This window comes from Procambarus clarkii, chromosome 17 (assembly GCF_040958095.1).
Source record: "Procambarus clarkii isolate CNS0578487 chromosome 17, FALCON_Pclarkii_2.0, whole genome shotgun sequence".
NCBI lineage: Eukaryota > Metazoa > Arthropoda > Malacostraca > Decapoda > Cambaridae > Procambarus > Procambarus clarkii.
The window spans coordinates 43,939,848-43,956,162 of NC_091166.1; the positions used below are offsets into that span (position 1 = coordinate 43,939,848).

The window sequence follows — 16,315 nt, forward strand, 5'->3', positions numbered from 1 at the left end:
TGCTCCTTACCTGCCTGGAGCTTGGCAACGGGCCAATCCCCGCATGAAAGACGATAACGAGTTTAGTGTGTTTGATCAGCACTCGAGTACGTACTCAAGTGTGAGCACCTGTCATTGTAAGGTCGGACTTACGAGCTATAATGAAGGCACTATACTCGCCATGATTATTGGTGGTCTGTAGACCACTGCGTCCTCGGCTCGCAGCCATGGATCCCGGGTTCGAGTCCCGGGAGGGACGGAGACGGTTGGGCATGGTTTCCTTTCACCTGATGCCTCTATTCGCCTGGCAACAAAAATTAAGTACCTGTGGGGAGTTAGGCAGCTGTCGTGGGTCGCATCCAGGAAATTGTCATCATTTGTCATATAGAGAAAAGGGACCAAAAGTCATTGCATTAGACAACCGGCGGTTGAAAAGGCGGGTTCCGAGGAGCTAAAACTTCGATCCCGCAGGCACAAACAGGTGACTACAAACAGGTGAATACAAACAAGTGACTACAAACAGACATTAACGAAGCTTTAACACAACGGGTACCACAAGGCCAGTAGGCGGGGGTATAAAGAGCTAGAACTCACTCCCCCGTAGTACACATTACGGGCTCACCATAGCCGGTGCTACATGGACACTTCGTTCTGAGTATCTGAAAGAACAACAACCTCCCCCCCCCCCCGTTAGTCACGTATAGGTAAGCACACACACATACATGACCCGGCGTCCCGCTAGCCATACAGTAGAACCCTCTTGACTGGGACACACAGACGGAGGTAGCCAGCAGCACAACGCGGTGTCCGCTGCACTGTGCAACAGGCAATACATATTGCAAATCAAGGGCTGACATCCGCGCACCTAATTGGATGACCCTCGTATATTCCACGTACTTAAAAGCACATCTATCTTTCATAATTGACCATTAATGAAAGGTTCGGCGCGATCTGTCTGTGTTTGTCGTTCTGGCGGGAGTGTTGTTGTTGTACTTGTTGCTCAGCGATCGTCTGTGTTTGCGAGAGAGAGAGAGAGAGTCGAGCCTGGCCTCGGGCCGGGCTTGGGGAGTAGAAGAACTCCCAGAACCCCATCAAGCAGGTATCAAGCAGAGATGGAGAGGGCGAGGGGGTAGAGAGGGAGAGGGGGGAGATCGAGGGATAGATGGGGGGAAGGAAGGGTGTAAGGAGTGGAAGGGGAAGATGATGAGGTAGACATAGGAAAGGGCTCACCATTCCTGCCACACATCAAACCCCCTTCCCACCACCACCACCACGATCAATTATTCCTCGGGTAAATGGTATTCGAACACCCCCCCTTGACCCCAAAGACCTTGACCATCATCCAGTAGCTTAATAAACGTCTCCATGTGTGCCCCCCCCCCCCCGCCCCCCCAGACTCCCCCCACACAAGCGTAACTCATCCCCAAACCCCCCCCCCCCCCTTAAAGAGCGCCCTTAAACAAAGAAACACAGAGGCGCTAGAAGGGCCGAGGCGCAGACTCCGGACAGCGAAAAGGCTTACTTACCATAAGCGTCTAGTCATCATGCATAAGATGTGCGAGTTTTTGTGTCGTATCTCCCTGGCTGCCGCCCTTCTGATTGGCCAAGGAGGCATGCCTCTTCCGTGATTGGCCGGTGGCGAGTGGAAATCCTGGGGCCCCGAGGTTCTTATTGGCTGATTGATTCCCAATCGAACCCGTTATTGGCCGATAGGTGGAGATGGCTGCGCCGATAACCTCTCTGCAATGGTGGTCTGCAACTCCCCGCCGCTGGTGCCAGATGGTGGAGAGCTACACAGTAGGGGAGACGCAGGTGGGGAATACAAGAGATCAATAAAGAATAGGGGGAGAACAGAGGTGACAACAATAAAGAATAGGGGGAAGAAGAGAGGTGAAGATACTACCCAGTGTCCAGTGAGGATAGCAGATGGTGTAAATGCCTTATATACATCGCAAAGATAATATTTATATGTATATTCGCAGGAATATTTAGTTATCTACTTAAAATTTAAACACGTTTTGGGGAATAAAGCATAATTTAGGGTTGTTCATGGGGCTTCCTTAATGATTATGTTAGTCAATTGCTCTCAAACCTTATCATTTCTAACTTGGTTGCTAGGACAATGGCTAGGACAAACGTTAGTTATTAGGACGGTAATAGCCATGACAAGCGATGGTTGCTTGTACAACCATTGGTTGTTAGGGTTGTTAGGCATGCAGGCGTAGGTTTGGTATTGGGCTTAAGGCTTGTCAACCTTGGCAGGGTTATTAAGGCCGTCACATCAACTTACTGACCTACCAAGAAGTATACTTCAGTATACATACTCCGATAAACGGAGTATACCTCTTTAGTGTACATATCCCCTGACATAACCGGTTAATTGACAGTTGAGAGGCGGGGCCAAAGAGACAGAGCTCAACCCCCGCAAACACAACTAGGTGAGTACACACTGAAAAAGATTTATTTTACAGTGTCAGAGTAGTTAACGGATGGAATGCATTAGGCAGTGATGTGGTGGAGGCTGACTCCATACACAGTTTCAAGTGTAGATATGATAGAGCCCAATAGGCTCAGGAACCTGTACATCAGTTGACTGACAGTTGAGAGGCGGGACCAAAGAGCCAGAGCTCAACCCCCGCAAGCACAACTAGAGTCACACACATTGGTTGCTAGGACAGTGGGACGTTGAGTGGGTGGCCAAGAAAGCTGTTATGCTGTAAGACAAATGCAAAAAAAAAACAAAAAAGCCGTCATAAGCTTCTTAAATTAAGCAAAAATAATTGAATACAAAGCAAAAAAAAAAACCAGACATTTTAATAAACTGATGAAGTGCGTGTTACATTTATCAATTAAAGGGGTGAAGAATGATCAAAAATATATATATATTAAAACGATGATCAACAAATATGCAAATGAGATGCAAACAATGAATGCTTGATAGTGGCAGTTGAATTAGAATAAAAATGAGATAATGTTTAATTACTGGTGCAGTCAGCTCGGACTCTTGATATACTTGTATTGAAAATAGTTGGGCTAATTGTGCTAATTTAAATGGGGGCAGAAATTATTTATTGGATCATGGCTCGGGTGGAAAGGCCATCATGTTGGGTATTACTTGTTGTGTAAATTGGTCCTGTGTTATATGTGTTATTATCTGGTACACGACGGGGAGGGGGGGGGGGAGTGGAGGGAGGGGGGAAGGGGGGAGTGGAGGGAGGGGGGGGGAGGGGGGAGTGGAGGGAGGGGGGCAAGGAAGAATGAGAGGGAAGGGAGGGGGTTCGTATGATGTATGCAAGCGTTATTGAATGTATATATGGACACGTATGTGTGTGTGTGTGTGTGTGTGTGTGTGTGTGTGTGTGTGTGTGTGTGTACTCACCTAGTTGTGTTTGCGGGGGTTGAGCTCTGGCTCTTTGGTCCCGCCTCTCAACCGTCAATCAACAGGTGTACAGATTCCTGAGCCTATCGGGCTCTATATCATATCTACATTTGAAACTGTGTATGGAGTCAGCCTCCACCACATCACCACCTAATGCATTCCATTTGTCAACCACTCTGACACTAAAAAATTTCTTTCTAATATCTGTGTGTGTGTGTGTGTGTGTGTGTGTGTGTGTGTGTGTGTGTGTGCGTGTGCGTGTGTGTGTGTGCGTGTGTGTGTGTGTGCGTGTGTGTGTGTTTATATATCAGCATTCTACTCTATGTACACATCCTTTCACTACATACAGAAACACAACACACTACACCCTTGTAAGGCACAGGTAAACCAGTTGCACCTAAGGTGCTCACCTTATAAATGATTGAATCGCGTCGAAGCCTTTGTAAATTGATTAAGATGCCTTAGGCGTTTTTTTGAGCGGCACTTGACGGCATTTGTTTACAAGACGCTGTTCTTAGTGTTCTTCTCCTAAGCATCACAAGGCACTGTTCTTCAGCCTGTTCTCAGAATAAATCCGTCAGATCGAGACTCCCTTCCCTCCAAAGCACCTGGTTAGTTATCTAGATATTTGTGATGGTCTGAAAGCATACTACGGTTCCGATAATAGTATGCTTGCAAACTGGGGAGTGGACCTCAACTGTAAACAGAGAATATTCTCGAGTTAACTTTATTGTGTTATGAACCGTTGGTTTAAAATATATAAAGTATATGCTGAGCTCAATCAAACTCCTTCCCATCACAACTAACTTGATAATGATCCAGGACGGACCCAAACGTCGTCGTCTCCACATCCATATATATATATATATATATATATATATATATATATATATATATATATATATATATATATATATAATATATATATATATATATATAATATGGTTACGACCATAATCGGGGACCCTTGGCGCAGTGGTAACACACTCGCCCCACGCTTCCTGAGCCATTTGGACCAGGGTTCGTATCCAGGCCGGGGGAGGATTGACTAGAGGCCTGCAATCCTTCACTGTACGCCTCTATTCACCCAGCAATAATTAGGGACCTGGTGGTTGTTGTTAACCGATTTCCGGGTCGTGTTCCAGAGGGGGAAACTAGTAAGGCTTTACCATAAACTATGGGAAGGGAAAGCTCTCAGCCTGCTTACAGGAGTGAGCAGTTGTCTGCTCCTGTAGCAGTTGTCTGCTCCTGTAGCAGTTGTCTGCTCCTGTAGCAGTTGTCTGCTCCTGTAGCAGTTGTCTGCTCCTGTAGCAGTTGTCTGCTCCTGTAGCAGTTGTCTGCTCCTGTAGCAGTTGTCTGTTCCTGTACTCACCCGTGTAAAAAAAAGTAATACTTGTGTTACAATCCTTACCAAACAACGATACCAGTGACACAATCCTTACCAGACAGCAGTACCAGTGATACAATTATTACCGGATGTTTCTGCCGCGGAAATGCTTAGGCAACGAAGAGGGGAGGGCCACTGAAGGTCTTCCTGTGGGAGGAGGAGGAGGAGGAGGAGGAGGGCCAGTGAACCTGGTGTTGATAGTTCTGCCGGAGCTCAACACCGGCCACTGTCTTCAGTGAAAAATATCTGCAGGAGGGACTATGCAAATTAGCACCGGCTCCATCCTCTGCTTGGCCGAGGAGGATGGATGGCTTCCACTTGTGTGTTTAAACATTCCTCTGTTGATACATCAAGCATGTATAAACATATATATATATATATATATATATATATATATATATATATATATATATATATATATATATATATATATATATATATGCAGTAATTTGTATCCTTTGTATATTGAGTGGTGTGTACACGTAATACCTAATGTATATAATGTATATCCTTGTGTACGAAAGCCGGCGTCAAGTGTATGTCATACGTGACATATATTTTGCAAAAAGTTGAAAATATCCAAGACTGGCCGTTACTCAGCCTGATTTATTGAAGCCATCGCCCTCCGTGTCCTCCATAAATTGCTGAGCCTTGGAAAAATCCCCCCCCCCCTTAGATTCTCTATTAATATTTCAATTCGTAGTGCAATGTTCCAACAGCGCCGTGCGCAGTCATTAACGCATTTCGTGCGCTTGAACCGTATGCGTGTCGCGCGAATACCCTGAACGGGGGAAGGGAGGTATGCGCTCACGAACGTGGTGGTGGAAGTCGCGTTGGGGCGCCACGACATATGGCAAGTTTGCGTCACACGAACGACAGAAATGTTCCATTGCACTTGGCAACACCTCTTTTTTTTCGCTGGTCGGGAGGTGGCAACACAGGCTTGTATTTATGGTCATTTAACACGCAATGTCCAGCAGGTGTTGAGCAGGTATTGTAGGTGTTGCTGTATGGTTCAAGGATGCCTGACCTTCTTGGCTGTAATACCTTAATTGTGTGTTTTTAAAGGACAGCGTCTTTGGCTTTGGGGGCTGCGCACACGAGTTTTCTATGGGGGCTGCGCACCTGAGTTTTCTATGGGGGCTGCGCACCTGACTTTTCTATGGGGGCAGCGCAGTGGAGTTTGTAAGGGCTGCGTAGACTAGTCTCCAGAAGGCTGCGCACTCCATCGCTGACCGGTATCCAGTTCACGGAAAATTAATTAATTAAAATTGTCAGGAATGGCCGGCTTTGTCCCGAACTGCGCTGAATATCACTGTATATTGCTTCCTAAATTGTTGCCTGAAGAATTTCTCTTTCCTTTATCATAAGTAAAGTATTTCCACCCCCATCTCCCCCCTCCTCATCTCCCCCTCACTCCTCATCCTTCCCCCTCCCCCTCCCCCTCATACTCCCTTACCATCCCCCCTTCTTCCCTTATCCTTAAAATGTCTGTTGTATGAATTGTTGATTACTTTTCTGTGCTTCTCTTCTCCTTTTCATCTATTTTTCATCCATCTATTGGATGAATGGCTGTGTAGTGCATTGCTCGAGTCAGCATTCATAAGATGGTGAGCACGAGTTGGTCAGCATGGAGGAAAACATTAACTAGGCCACTATAACCAGGAGGCCTGCTGAGAGACCGGGCCGCTCGGGCATTGATCCCCGGAATCACCTCAAGGTCTACGCGCACTCTGCCGCCTGGCCTAAATTCCGTGACTATTGTATATATAGAGTAGGTTGGCAGCCCAGTGCTGCTTTCGTAATCATTACAAAACAAAAGGTTTTTGGCACATAGGCGCACCAGCCATGCATGCATGCGATACACACCATATATGTATCCTATATATATATATATATATATATATATATATATATATATATATATATATATATATATATATATATATATATATATAGGATACATATATGGCCAGGGAGGATGTGAACGCGTCCGATACAGTGGGAATTGGTCAAAGAGTGACTGCCGATTTCGAGAGTTCTCTTCCAAATGGGTTCAGTATGACTTTGCAAGCCCGAGTGCATGCTATGGAAACCATGAACAAAGTTACGAAAGGTACAGAGATTATGTGCAAGATGGAAAACTGCAGTGGTGCCTAATCTCTGTTGTTAACACAATATTGTTCCAAACACTCAGGTCCTATAGGAGATAAATTACTTACTCCCAACGGCCTGAAAGCACCAGTATAAAAAGCTATATTTGGTTTAGGCCTGAAACCTATGTATCTGGGCAGCACAAAACGTGGACCAGACTGTGCGACACAGTGGTTGCCAGGATCAGGTTGGGTTACCTGTGGCAGGTGGCTACAGGTGACGGATCTCCCAATCCTGAGCACTCCAGGTGCAAACTCTGTGAGCAGGAACTACGGCATGATCTCCCACACTACATCACCGAATGCCCAGTTATTAGACCATTCAGACCCGTTGGCATGCGGTACCTGGAACTTTGCAATTACTTTATTACCTCTCGTGTTCTTGAGGATATCCTCATAATGCTGTGACCCACAACGCGTCACCGCTGCGTCACATGCACGTCACCGCTGTCACATGTGACACAGATTTGCTAGTAACTTTCGTGTTTATACGATGCCTTAATCACAGCAGGCCTCCCGAGTCTGCGCTTCTGGGGACCTGGTTCCGTGGTTTCTAATTGACTAGTTGAACTAGCTGGCTAGTTCTTGTGCCAGCCTGAACTAGCTGGCTAGTTTTTGCGCCATGCTGAGCTAGCTGGCTGGCTTAGAGGCTAATTGCTGGCTATTAATTGACTAACTAGCTAATGGCTGGCTATTCCGCTGACTTGCTAACTGGTTATTGACTGACTGGCAGGCTAAGGGTGTCAAGGGTGGGTCCCCCCCCCCTCTCTACCTTCTTCATCGGCTCATCACTGTGTGGAAAGTCACGCAGTCTGCCCCTAAATTTTGGTCTCAATAGGTTCGACTCCCAGCAGTTGGGGGTTACAGGTGTGTGTGTGTGTGTGTGTGTGTGTGTGTGTGTGTGTGTGTGTGTGTGTGTGTGTGTGTGTGTGTGTGTGTGTGTGTGTACTCACCTAATTGTGCTTGCGGGGGTTGAGGTTTGGCTCTTTGTGTGTGTGTGTGTGTGTGTACTGGGAGCCAATTACCTGTGTCGCCTAAGGTGGTGTGATATACACAGTCGGGGAGAGGGGGGGCGGTGACCCCCATCATCACCTGTGGCTCCTGTGTTATCGTACAGGATAACTCATGATGGCTGGGTTATCGCTGCCAATCCGTAAGGTCCCTTTGTATCGCAGGTGAGATTATCTAGAGGTGAGGATGATCCCTAACGAGGTGGTTACCTGTTGGCCGGCGTCTTGGTTTGCTATATGTAATGTTATTGATCCATATCTGCAACTTCCTCCACTTTAAATAGCGCGAACAGGCGCACATTCATGCATGCTTATATACATGCACACATACACATGTATACATACATATTACACACACACACGCACACATCATACCTATTGAGAGGCGGGACCAAAGAGCCAGAACTCAACCCCCGCAAGCACAATTAGGTGAGTACACACACACACACACACACACACACACACACACACACACACACACACACACACACACACACACACACACACACACACACACACACACATACACAGCCACCCCGTACAGGGGCCGTGGCTGAATGGACAGCTCCTGAGACTCGTAATCCCAGGGTCCGGGTTCGATCGCGGCCGCCGGCGGAAACAGATGGGCAGAGTTTCTTTCAACCTTATGCCTCTGTTACCTAGCAGTAAATAGGTACCTGGGAGTTAGACAGCTGTTACGAGCTACTTCCTGTGTGTGTGTGTGTGAAAAAAATAGTAGTTAGTAACTGTTGCTTGATTGACAGTTGAGAGGCGGGCCGAAAGAACAGAGCTCAACCCCCGCAGAGCACAACTAGGTGAATACACACACACACACACACACACACACACACACACACACACACACACACACACACACACACACACACACACACACACACACACACACACGCACACACACACACGCACGCGCGCGCGAGAGAGTAGTGGGAAAATGGAATGCACTTCAGGAACAGGTTGTGGAAACAAATACTATTCATAATTTTATAACCAGGTATGATAGGGAAGTGGAACAAGAGTCATTGCTGTAAACAACCGATGCTCGAAAGGCGGGATCCAAGAGTCAATGCTCGATCCTGCAGACACAACTAGGTAAGTACACACACACACACACACACACACACACACACACACACACACACACACACACACACACACACACAGATAACGACCCGAGAATTGCGGGTGATGGAAATGGCTTAATAGCCCTTAATAACATAATGAGGACGGCTGGAACAGAGGAACCATGTAAATGAGGACGATTGGTCGTTTAAATAGCAACTATTATTGGCGCTGGTCAGTACAGCCGTCTGCCTGTCCCCTGTGCCACGCCTGGTGGGGGGTTGTGGGGGGGAATGGGCGGGGAGGGGCAGAACCGTAATGGGTTTGAGGGGGGGGTGTGTGTATTGAGGTGTGGGAGTTGGGGTGGGGGGGAGAAGTATTGTTGAGGTGCGAGTGGGGGGGAGGAGTGGGGTGTAACGAAGGGGGGAGGGGGGTGTAACGAAGGTGTGTGTGTGTGTGTGGGGTGGGTGTAGCGAAAGGGGGGGTGTCTGGTTAAGTGTATTAAACAACAGGTATATATACATTATTTTTGGTATTAGAAAATGTATTTTCATTGCACATTTCTTTTATTAAAATAAATGTTTTAAAATAAAAAATATAATCAGGTATGTGTGTGTGTGTGTGTGTGTGTGTGTGTGTGTGTGTGTGTGTGTGTGTGTGTGTGTGTGTGTGTGTGTGTGTGTGTGTGTGTGTATTTTCACCTAGTTGTATTCACCTAGTTGTGCTTGCGGGGGTTGAACTCTGCTCTTTCGGCTCGCCTCTCAACTGTCAATCAACTGTTACTAACTACTATTTTTTTACCACAACACACACACACACACACCCAGAAAGCAGCCCGTGACAGCTGACTAACTCCCAGGTACCTATTTACTACTAGGTAACAGGGGCATCAAGGTGAAAAAAAACTGTCCATCGTTTCTCGCCGGGAATCGAACCCGGGACCACAGGATTACGCGTCCAGCGTGCTGTCCGCTCAGCCACAGGTCCCCCAATGTGTGTGTGTGTGTGTGTGGCTCACAAAATCATTTGACTCCCACGACATAACGATAAAGGATCAACAATTTGAGATGAACATAAATTAATTCACGATGAACAATTTTGTTCATGATGAACAAAGGGCAAATGTCCTTCACAAGGACACAGCAGTGATCACTATTCCTAGTCTCTAATTTTGTACATCGGATCCCTATTGTTTGTAAATTACCGTTGCAAACAGATCATTTGAAGCAATAATATCTTGTCTTGCGGTGTCTCGCCTAAGGTGTTGTGGGTCAAATGAGTCAGCCTACAACATTTGAATCTAGGTGTGGTGTTGGGATTATGATCTATTGACCTGTTGGGGGTGGCGGCAGGTTATTAAGGCCACTATAATAGCTTATACTGACATTCTATACTACAGGGTTCTGACACCTATACTACAGGCTTCTGACACCCTATACTACAGGCTCCTGACACCCTATACTACAGGCTTCTGACACCCTATACTTACAGGCTTCTGACACCCTATACTACAGGCTCCTGACACCCTATACTACAGGCTTCTGACACCCTATACTTCAGGCTTCTGACACCCTATACTTCAGGCTCCTGACACCCTATACTACAGGCTCCTGACACCCTATACTACAGCTTCTGACACCCTATACTACAGGCTCCTGACACCCTATACTTCAGGCTTCTGACACCCTATACTTCAGGCTCCTGACACCCTATACTACAGGCTTCTGATACCGTATACTCCATGTTTAGTGTCCTACATCTTCTGTTTAAGATTCTGTTGTGCATTTAAAATGTGCATTATGAATGGTACTTAATTATGGAAGAAAAGGCTTTAAGCCAGTATAACTATATAACACTTGGAAGGGATATAAGAAAGCTGGATGGGACTTAAGTGGTCGAATGCTCCAATCACCACAGGGGATCGAACGCGAACCTGCATCACAAAAAAAAAGTTACAAGTAAAAATGGAGTTAATCATAGACACTGTAACTGTACATGTGTGTGTGTGTGTGTGTGTAAATTGGCCACCAGAGGGGATAGAATGGACCGGGGTATGTAAATAGGTGTCCATGATTCACCTGTGGCAACAGGCTAGGGATGGGGGGGGGGATAGTAGGGTTGTTGCATGATGCAGGACGCTGATAGGCAACTTAATGCCCTATGTGACCTATCCAGCGCCTTCGCATGTCAGCCGAGTGCGACTTACGCCCTTTGTGGCTCGTCCGCCGGGGCAGAATTCTCTCTAATTTCGTCAATACCGCCACACATTGCTGCCACTCCCACCTCGGGGCAACAGGGGTATAACGACCCCCTCCTCGACGCACGGGTTGCAGTTCGTGTTGGCTTTCGTGTCTACACGACCGCGTTCGTCAGCCTTATATATATATACTCGGCGGCGGCCGATAATTGCACCGATATAGGAAGAGCTTCTGGGAAGTGGTTATATGCGTCGGGAACGAGGTAGTTTGAGTATTTTATTTCATTACCCGATGACTACAGAGGAAAGGTGAGGAGGTGGACCCGGTCGTGGGGCCTCTAATGTTCCTGCTATACTAGAGGCTCTGTAGGAGTGATGGTGTTGTGGGGGGAGGGGGGTAACAAGGTGCGTGTTTGTGTGGATGTGACGGAAGGGAAAGGGTAAGGGGGGGGTTATGGAAGGGAAAGGGGGGTGGGGGGTGGGGGGGTTGATTAGCATAGGCAGTCAGTTGCGCGTTCAAGTGTGTGTGAGTGTTTTTTTTATTATGTTTGGTTCTTGCTTTATTGTCTCTTTGTGGGCGTTGTGTGATCTGGAAGAGTATAGTTCAGTAGTTTGTGTGACGGGGGACTCATCTGGAATGACATTTCAGTATTTTTTTTCTCTTTCTCCAATCTGTTTATATCCAAAGAAAATTGTATTACAGACCCTCCTTTTAGTTATTTTTTAAATTTAGTAAACTTATGGTCTCTGTGTGTTCGTCATTGCCAAGTCTGTATCACACACACACACACACACACACACACACACACACACACACACACACACACACACACACACACACACACACACACACACACACACAGCTTCTGTGTAGGTGCTCTGTGCCCTGACATCCCTCACAGTCTGTATCACAAACGGTTGAGTTCTGTTGCAAATGCGATTTCCAGCACTTCTTGAGAGGGGCCCAGACTTTATACGTGATAAGAAGTTTAATTGGTTCAGTTCGGGACTCTCAAGTCTACTTCTAAGCATTGCACGTCTCTCTCTCCGTCCCAGACTTTGTCCTTGTCTACTGCGTTTATATTAAAATAATTTACTTGTATCAAAACAACTCGGTAGAAAGGAAATGTTTCATCTGAGAAGTGGAGGAATTATCGAAGATAGACAAAGAAAGATGCTGGAATTGTGGGACCATTTGGCTCAGTGTGTGTATGTATATATATATATGTCGTACCTAGTAGCCAGAACGCACTTCTCAGCCTACTATTCAAGGCCCGATTTGCCTAATAAGCCAAGTTTTCATGAATTAATGTTTTTTCGTCTACCTAACCTACCTAACCTAACCTAACCTAGCTTTTTTTGGCTACCTAACCTAACCTTACCTATAAATATAGGTTAGGTTAGGTTAGGTAGGGTTGGTTAGGTTCGGTCATATATCTACGTTAATTTTAACTCCAATAAAAAAAAATTGACCTCATACATAGAGAAAAGGGTAGCTTTATCATTTCATAAGAAAAAAATTATAGTAAATATATTAATTCAGGAAAACTTGGCTTATTAGGCAAATCGGGCCTTGAATAGTAGGCAGAGAAGTGAGTTCTGGCTACTAGGTACGACATATATATATATATATATATATATATATATATATATATATATATATATATATATATATATATATATATATATATTTGTGTGGTGTTGAGGTACGCGTTCTCGGGCATTTAAGTCCGTTGTATTGTGTATACAGTATGTATATTTGCTATATATATGTAATTTTTTTTTTTGGGGGGGGGGGTGGATGTCTGTGAGAATTGTTTTGTTTGCTGGCTGGTTATCTGTTGGTTATCTTGCTCCAGTGACCGTGTTATCTCTAGCGTGTCTTCATACGGTAATCCCGTTGCTGCTGCTGTTTGTCCTGTTATCGTTATTCGTCTCTCTGTTGCTGCTATCGTTATTCTTGCCTCTGTTGCTTCTGCCGTTATTTCTGTTTCTTCAAAACATCCTCAAAATGCTTCGAAACTCATCAACGGTTTAATAAATGTGAACAAAGGCTCCATGGTCGAGGAAAGATGTAGAGGTTTCGTAAGTAGTTGTGTAGATCCTTGATGAAACCTGACGTTGAGTCGACACCCTTGAAGGAAAGCTACTTGCATGTTAGCATGTCATGTCGACACGCTATGACAGCATGTCGACACGCTATGACAGCATGTCGACACGCTATGACAGCATGTCGACACGCTATGACAGCATGTCGACACGCTATGACAGCATGTTGACACGCTATGACAGCATGTCGACACGCTATGACAGCATGTTCACACGCTATGACAGCATGTCGACACGCTATGACAGCATGTCGACACGCTATGACAGCATGTCGACACGCTATGACAGCATGTCGACACGCTATGACAGCATGTCGACACGCTATGACAGCATGTCGACACGCTATGACAGCATGTTGACACGCTATGACAGCATGTCGACACGCTATGACAGCATGTTCACACGCTATGACAGCATGTCGACACGCTATGACAGCATGTCGACACGCTATGACAGCATGTCGACACGCTATGACAGCATGTCGACACGCTATGACAGCATGTCGACACGCTATGACAAGCATGTCGACACGCTAATGACAGCATGTCGTATGACAGCATGTTGACACGCTATGACAGCATGTCGACACGCTATGACAGCATGTTCACACGCTATGACAGCATGTCGACACGCTATGACAGCATGTCGACACGCTATGACAGCATGTCGACACGCTATGACAGCATGTCGACACGCTATGACAGCATGTCGACACGCTATGACAGCATGTCGACACGCTATGACAGCATGTCGACACGCTATGACAGCATGTCGACACGCTATGACAGCATGTCGACATGTCATGCTGATGTGCTGGGTCATTGAATACTCTCGTATACTCTGGTATACTCTGGTATACTCTGGTATACAGAGTTCAGGTGGAGAGAGGAAAGTGTTCCACAACTGGTCGTAGAGAGAGTTTGTTCCACTGGCAACACTGAAGAAGTCATTGTACTGTATCTTCGTTATCCTCCCACTCGAGGAGGATAGCCACCACTCCACCACCACACTCACACACACACACACACATAGAGCCCAATAGGCTCAGGAACCTGTACACCTGTTGATTGACGGTTGAGAGACGGGACCAAAGAGCCAGAGCTCAACCCCCGCAAGCACAATTAGGTGAGTATACACACAACACACACACACACACACACACACACACACACACTCACACACACACACACTCACACACACACACACACACACACACACACACACACACACACACACACACACACACACACACACACACATACACACACACACACACACACACACCCAATGGTGAGGATATACACACACAATTACCATCACACACACACACACACCGAAACACCGACATCATTTTGTCACCTCACACAAAGCATCATTGTCGACCCGTTCACCGGAGTCGACAATGTGTCGATGTGTGCTAAAAAACAAACAAACAAAATCTCTCCCCCCTTCCCCCCCCCCCCCCCAGCCATCAGACCGGGGAGTACATTAACTCCAATATACCTTTATAATCCGTCGAATGCCGCGCCTGTTATCAGTGTCGATCAATCCTAATCAGTGTCGATCAGGCCTAATTAGCGCCAGATTAGTGATTTATAAATTAAAGTCCTTTAATAAAAAAAAAAAAAACACCCGTCTCATGTATATGTTTTTTTTTGTGCCTTCAACTAACGCTTCTACACCGCTGTGTGCGTAAGGGCGAACGTCGCATTGTTACCACGTGGAAATGTGGCCCTAACGAAGGGCCGGGGCGTAATGTCGAGTCTTGCATGACCTGCCTCGAACCTGCAACCTGCAACAAATTGGACACACGGACATTTAAAAGCAGGGACGTCAACGATGGTGCGGGGGGGAGGGGGGGAGGGAGGGAGGGGGATTTTAATGCCCTGATGAGGAAGTGATTACGACCAGTAGGGGTCCGTGGCGGGGGGAGGAGGGGGGGGGGGGAATGGGGGTGTGGGGTGGGGGGGAGAGGGAGGGAATTATCAGGGGGAAAGCGCTAAGCCATTTACGACTATATATATATAGCACTTGGATGGTTGGGGATTGAACGCCGGCCTGCATGAAGTGAGATTGTCGCTCTACCGTCCAGCCCAAGTGGCTGGACGGTAGACGGTAGAGTAATGAAAAGATGGGTAGGCAAAGGGGAGAGAGAGAGAGAGTGAGAGAAGAGAGAGGAGAGAGAGAGAGAGAGAGAGAGAGAGAGAGAGAGAGAGAGAGAGAGAGAACATGGATTAATAAATAAGCCTCATTTACAAGTAGTGTACAAGTATTGTAATAGACATGATACAGTAGTTAAGATAGAGAATGACGTACTCAAACCTGTACAAAACTACCTTGTTACGGCTTCGCATTTTACTTCACATATTCCCTTTATTGTTTTAAAACTTATTACAGTTTTTTTGTCCAAGTTCTTCGTTCTAGTTAGGAATATTATTATAATTGTCGAAATATTTAGGTAGCAGAAAATAGGTAGAAATAACCTGGAAACTGTTTTATTTAAATGAACTTTGTTATACGAAGGTGTTTTGTTTTTGCTGATATTTAAGAACTTTTGTTGCTTACGGTAAAACTTTAATGTATAACGTAAAAGAACTTAGTAGTTTAAATGTGTGTGTGTGTTTGTTATCAATGAAAAGCGGAATAGTTTTGTTTTAAATGTTGTTATATTATCCGAGTCGCATTGACGCAGCGATCAAGTTAACTGTGTGACCCCTGGAGCTGCATGCGTGTGTGTGTATGTGTGTGTGTGTGTGTACTCACCTAATGTGTGTGTGTGTGTGTGTGTGTGTGTGTGTGTGTGTGTGTGTGTGTGTGTACTCACCTAGTTGTGTCTGCAGGATCGAGCATTGACTCTTGGATCCCAGCATTGACGCATTGTGTGTGTGTGTTTGTGTGTGTGTGTGTGTGCGTGTGCGTGCATAACCTTCCTCTTTGCATCTCTACAATGAAGCTAAAACGATGATTTACTCGTTAAATATAGTGCCAATTGCCCTCATAAATATATATTATTTAGAATAA

At 46.0% G+C, this 16,315-nt stretch overlaps 1 protein-coding gene across 1 annotated transcript; it reads left to right on the plus strand.

The window, feature by feature from the left end:
- Positions 1-13,373: 13,373 nt before the first annotated feature.
- On the plus strand, positions 13,374-13,859 carry LOC138365675 (uncharacterized). The gene has a single exon (XM_069326166.1). The coding sequence runs from the start codon at positions 13,374-13,376 to the stop codon at positions 13,857-13,859; it is 486 nt and encodes a 161-aa protein (XP_069182267.1).
- The last annotated feature ends 2,456 nt before the right edge of the window (positions 13,860-16,315 follow it).

Bases quoted from the DNA above. Each gene is read 5' to 3' on its own strand.
- LOC138365675 (XM_069326166.1), top strand. From the start codon at position 13,374: ATGTCGACACGCTATGACAGCATGTCGACACGCTATGACAGCATGTCG.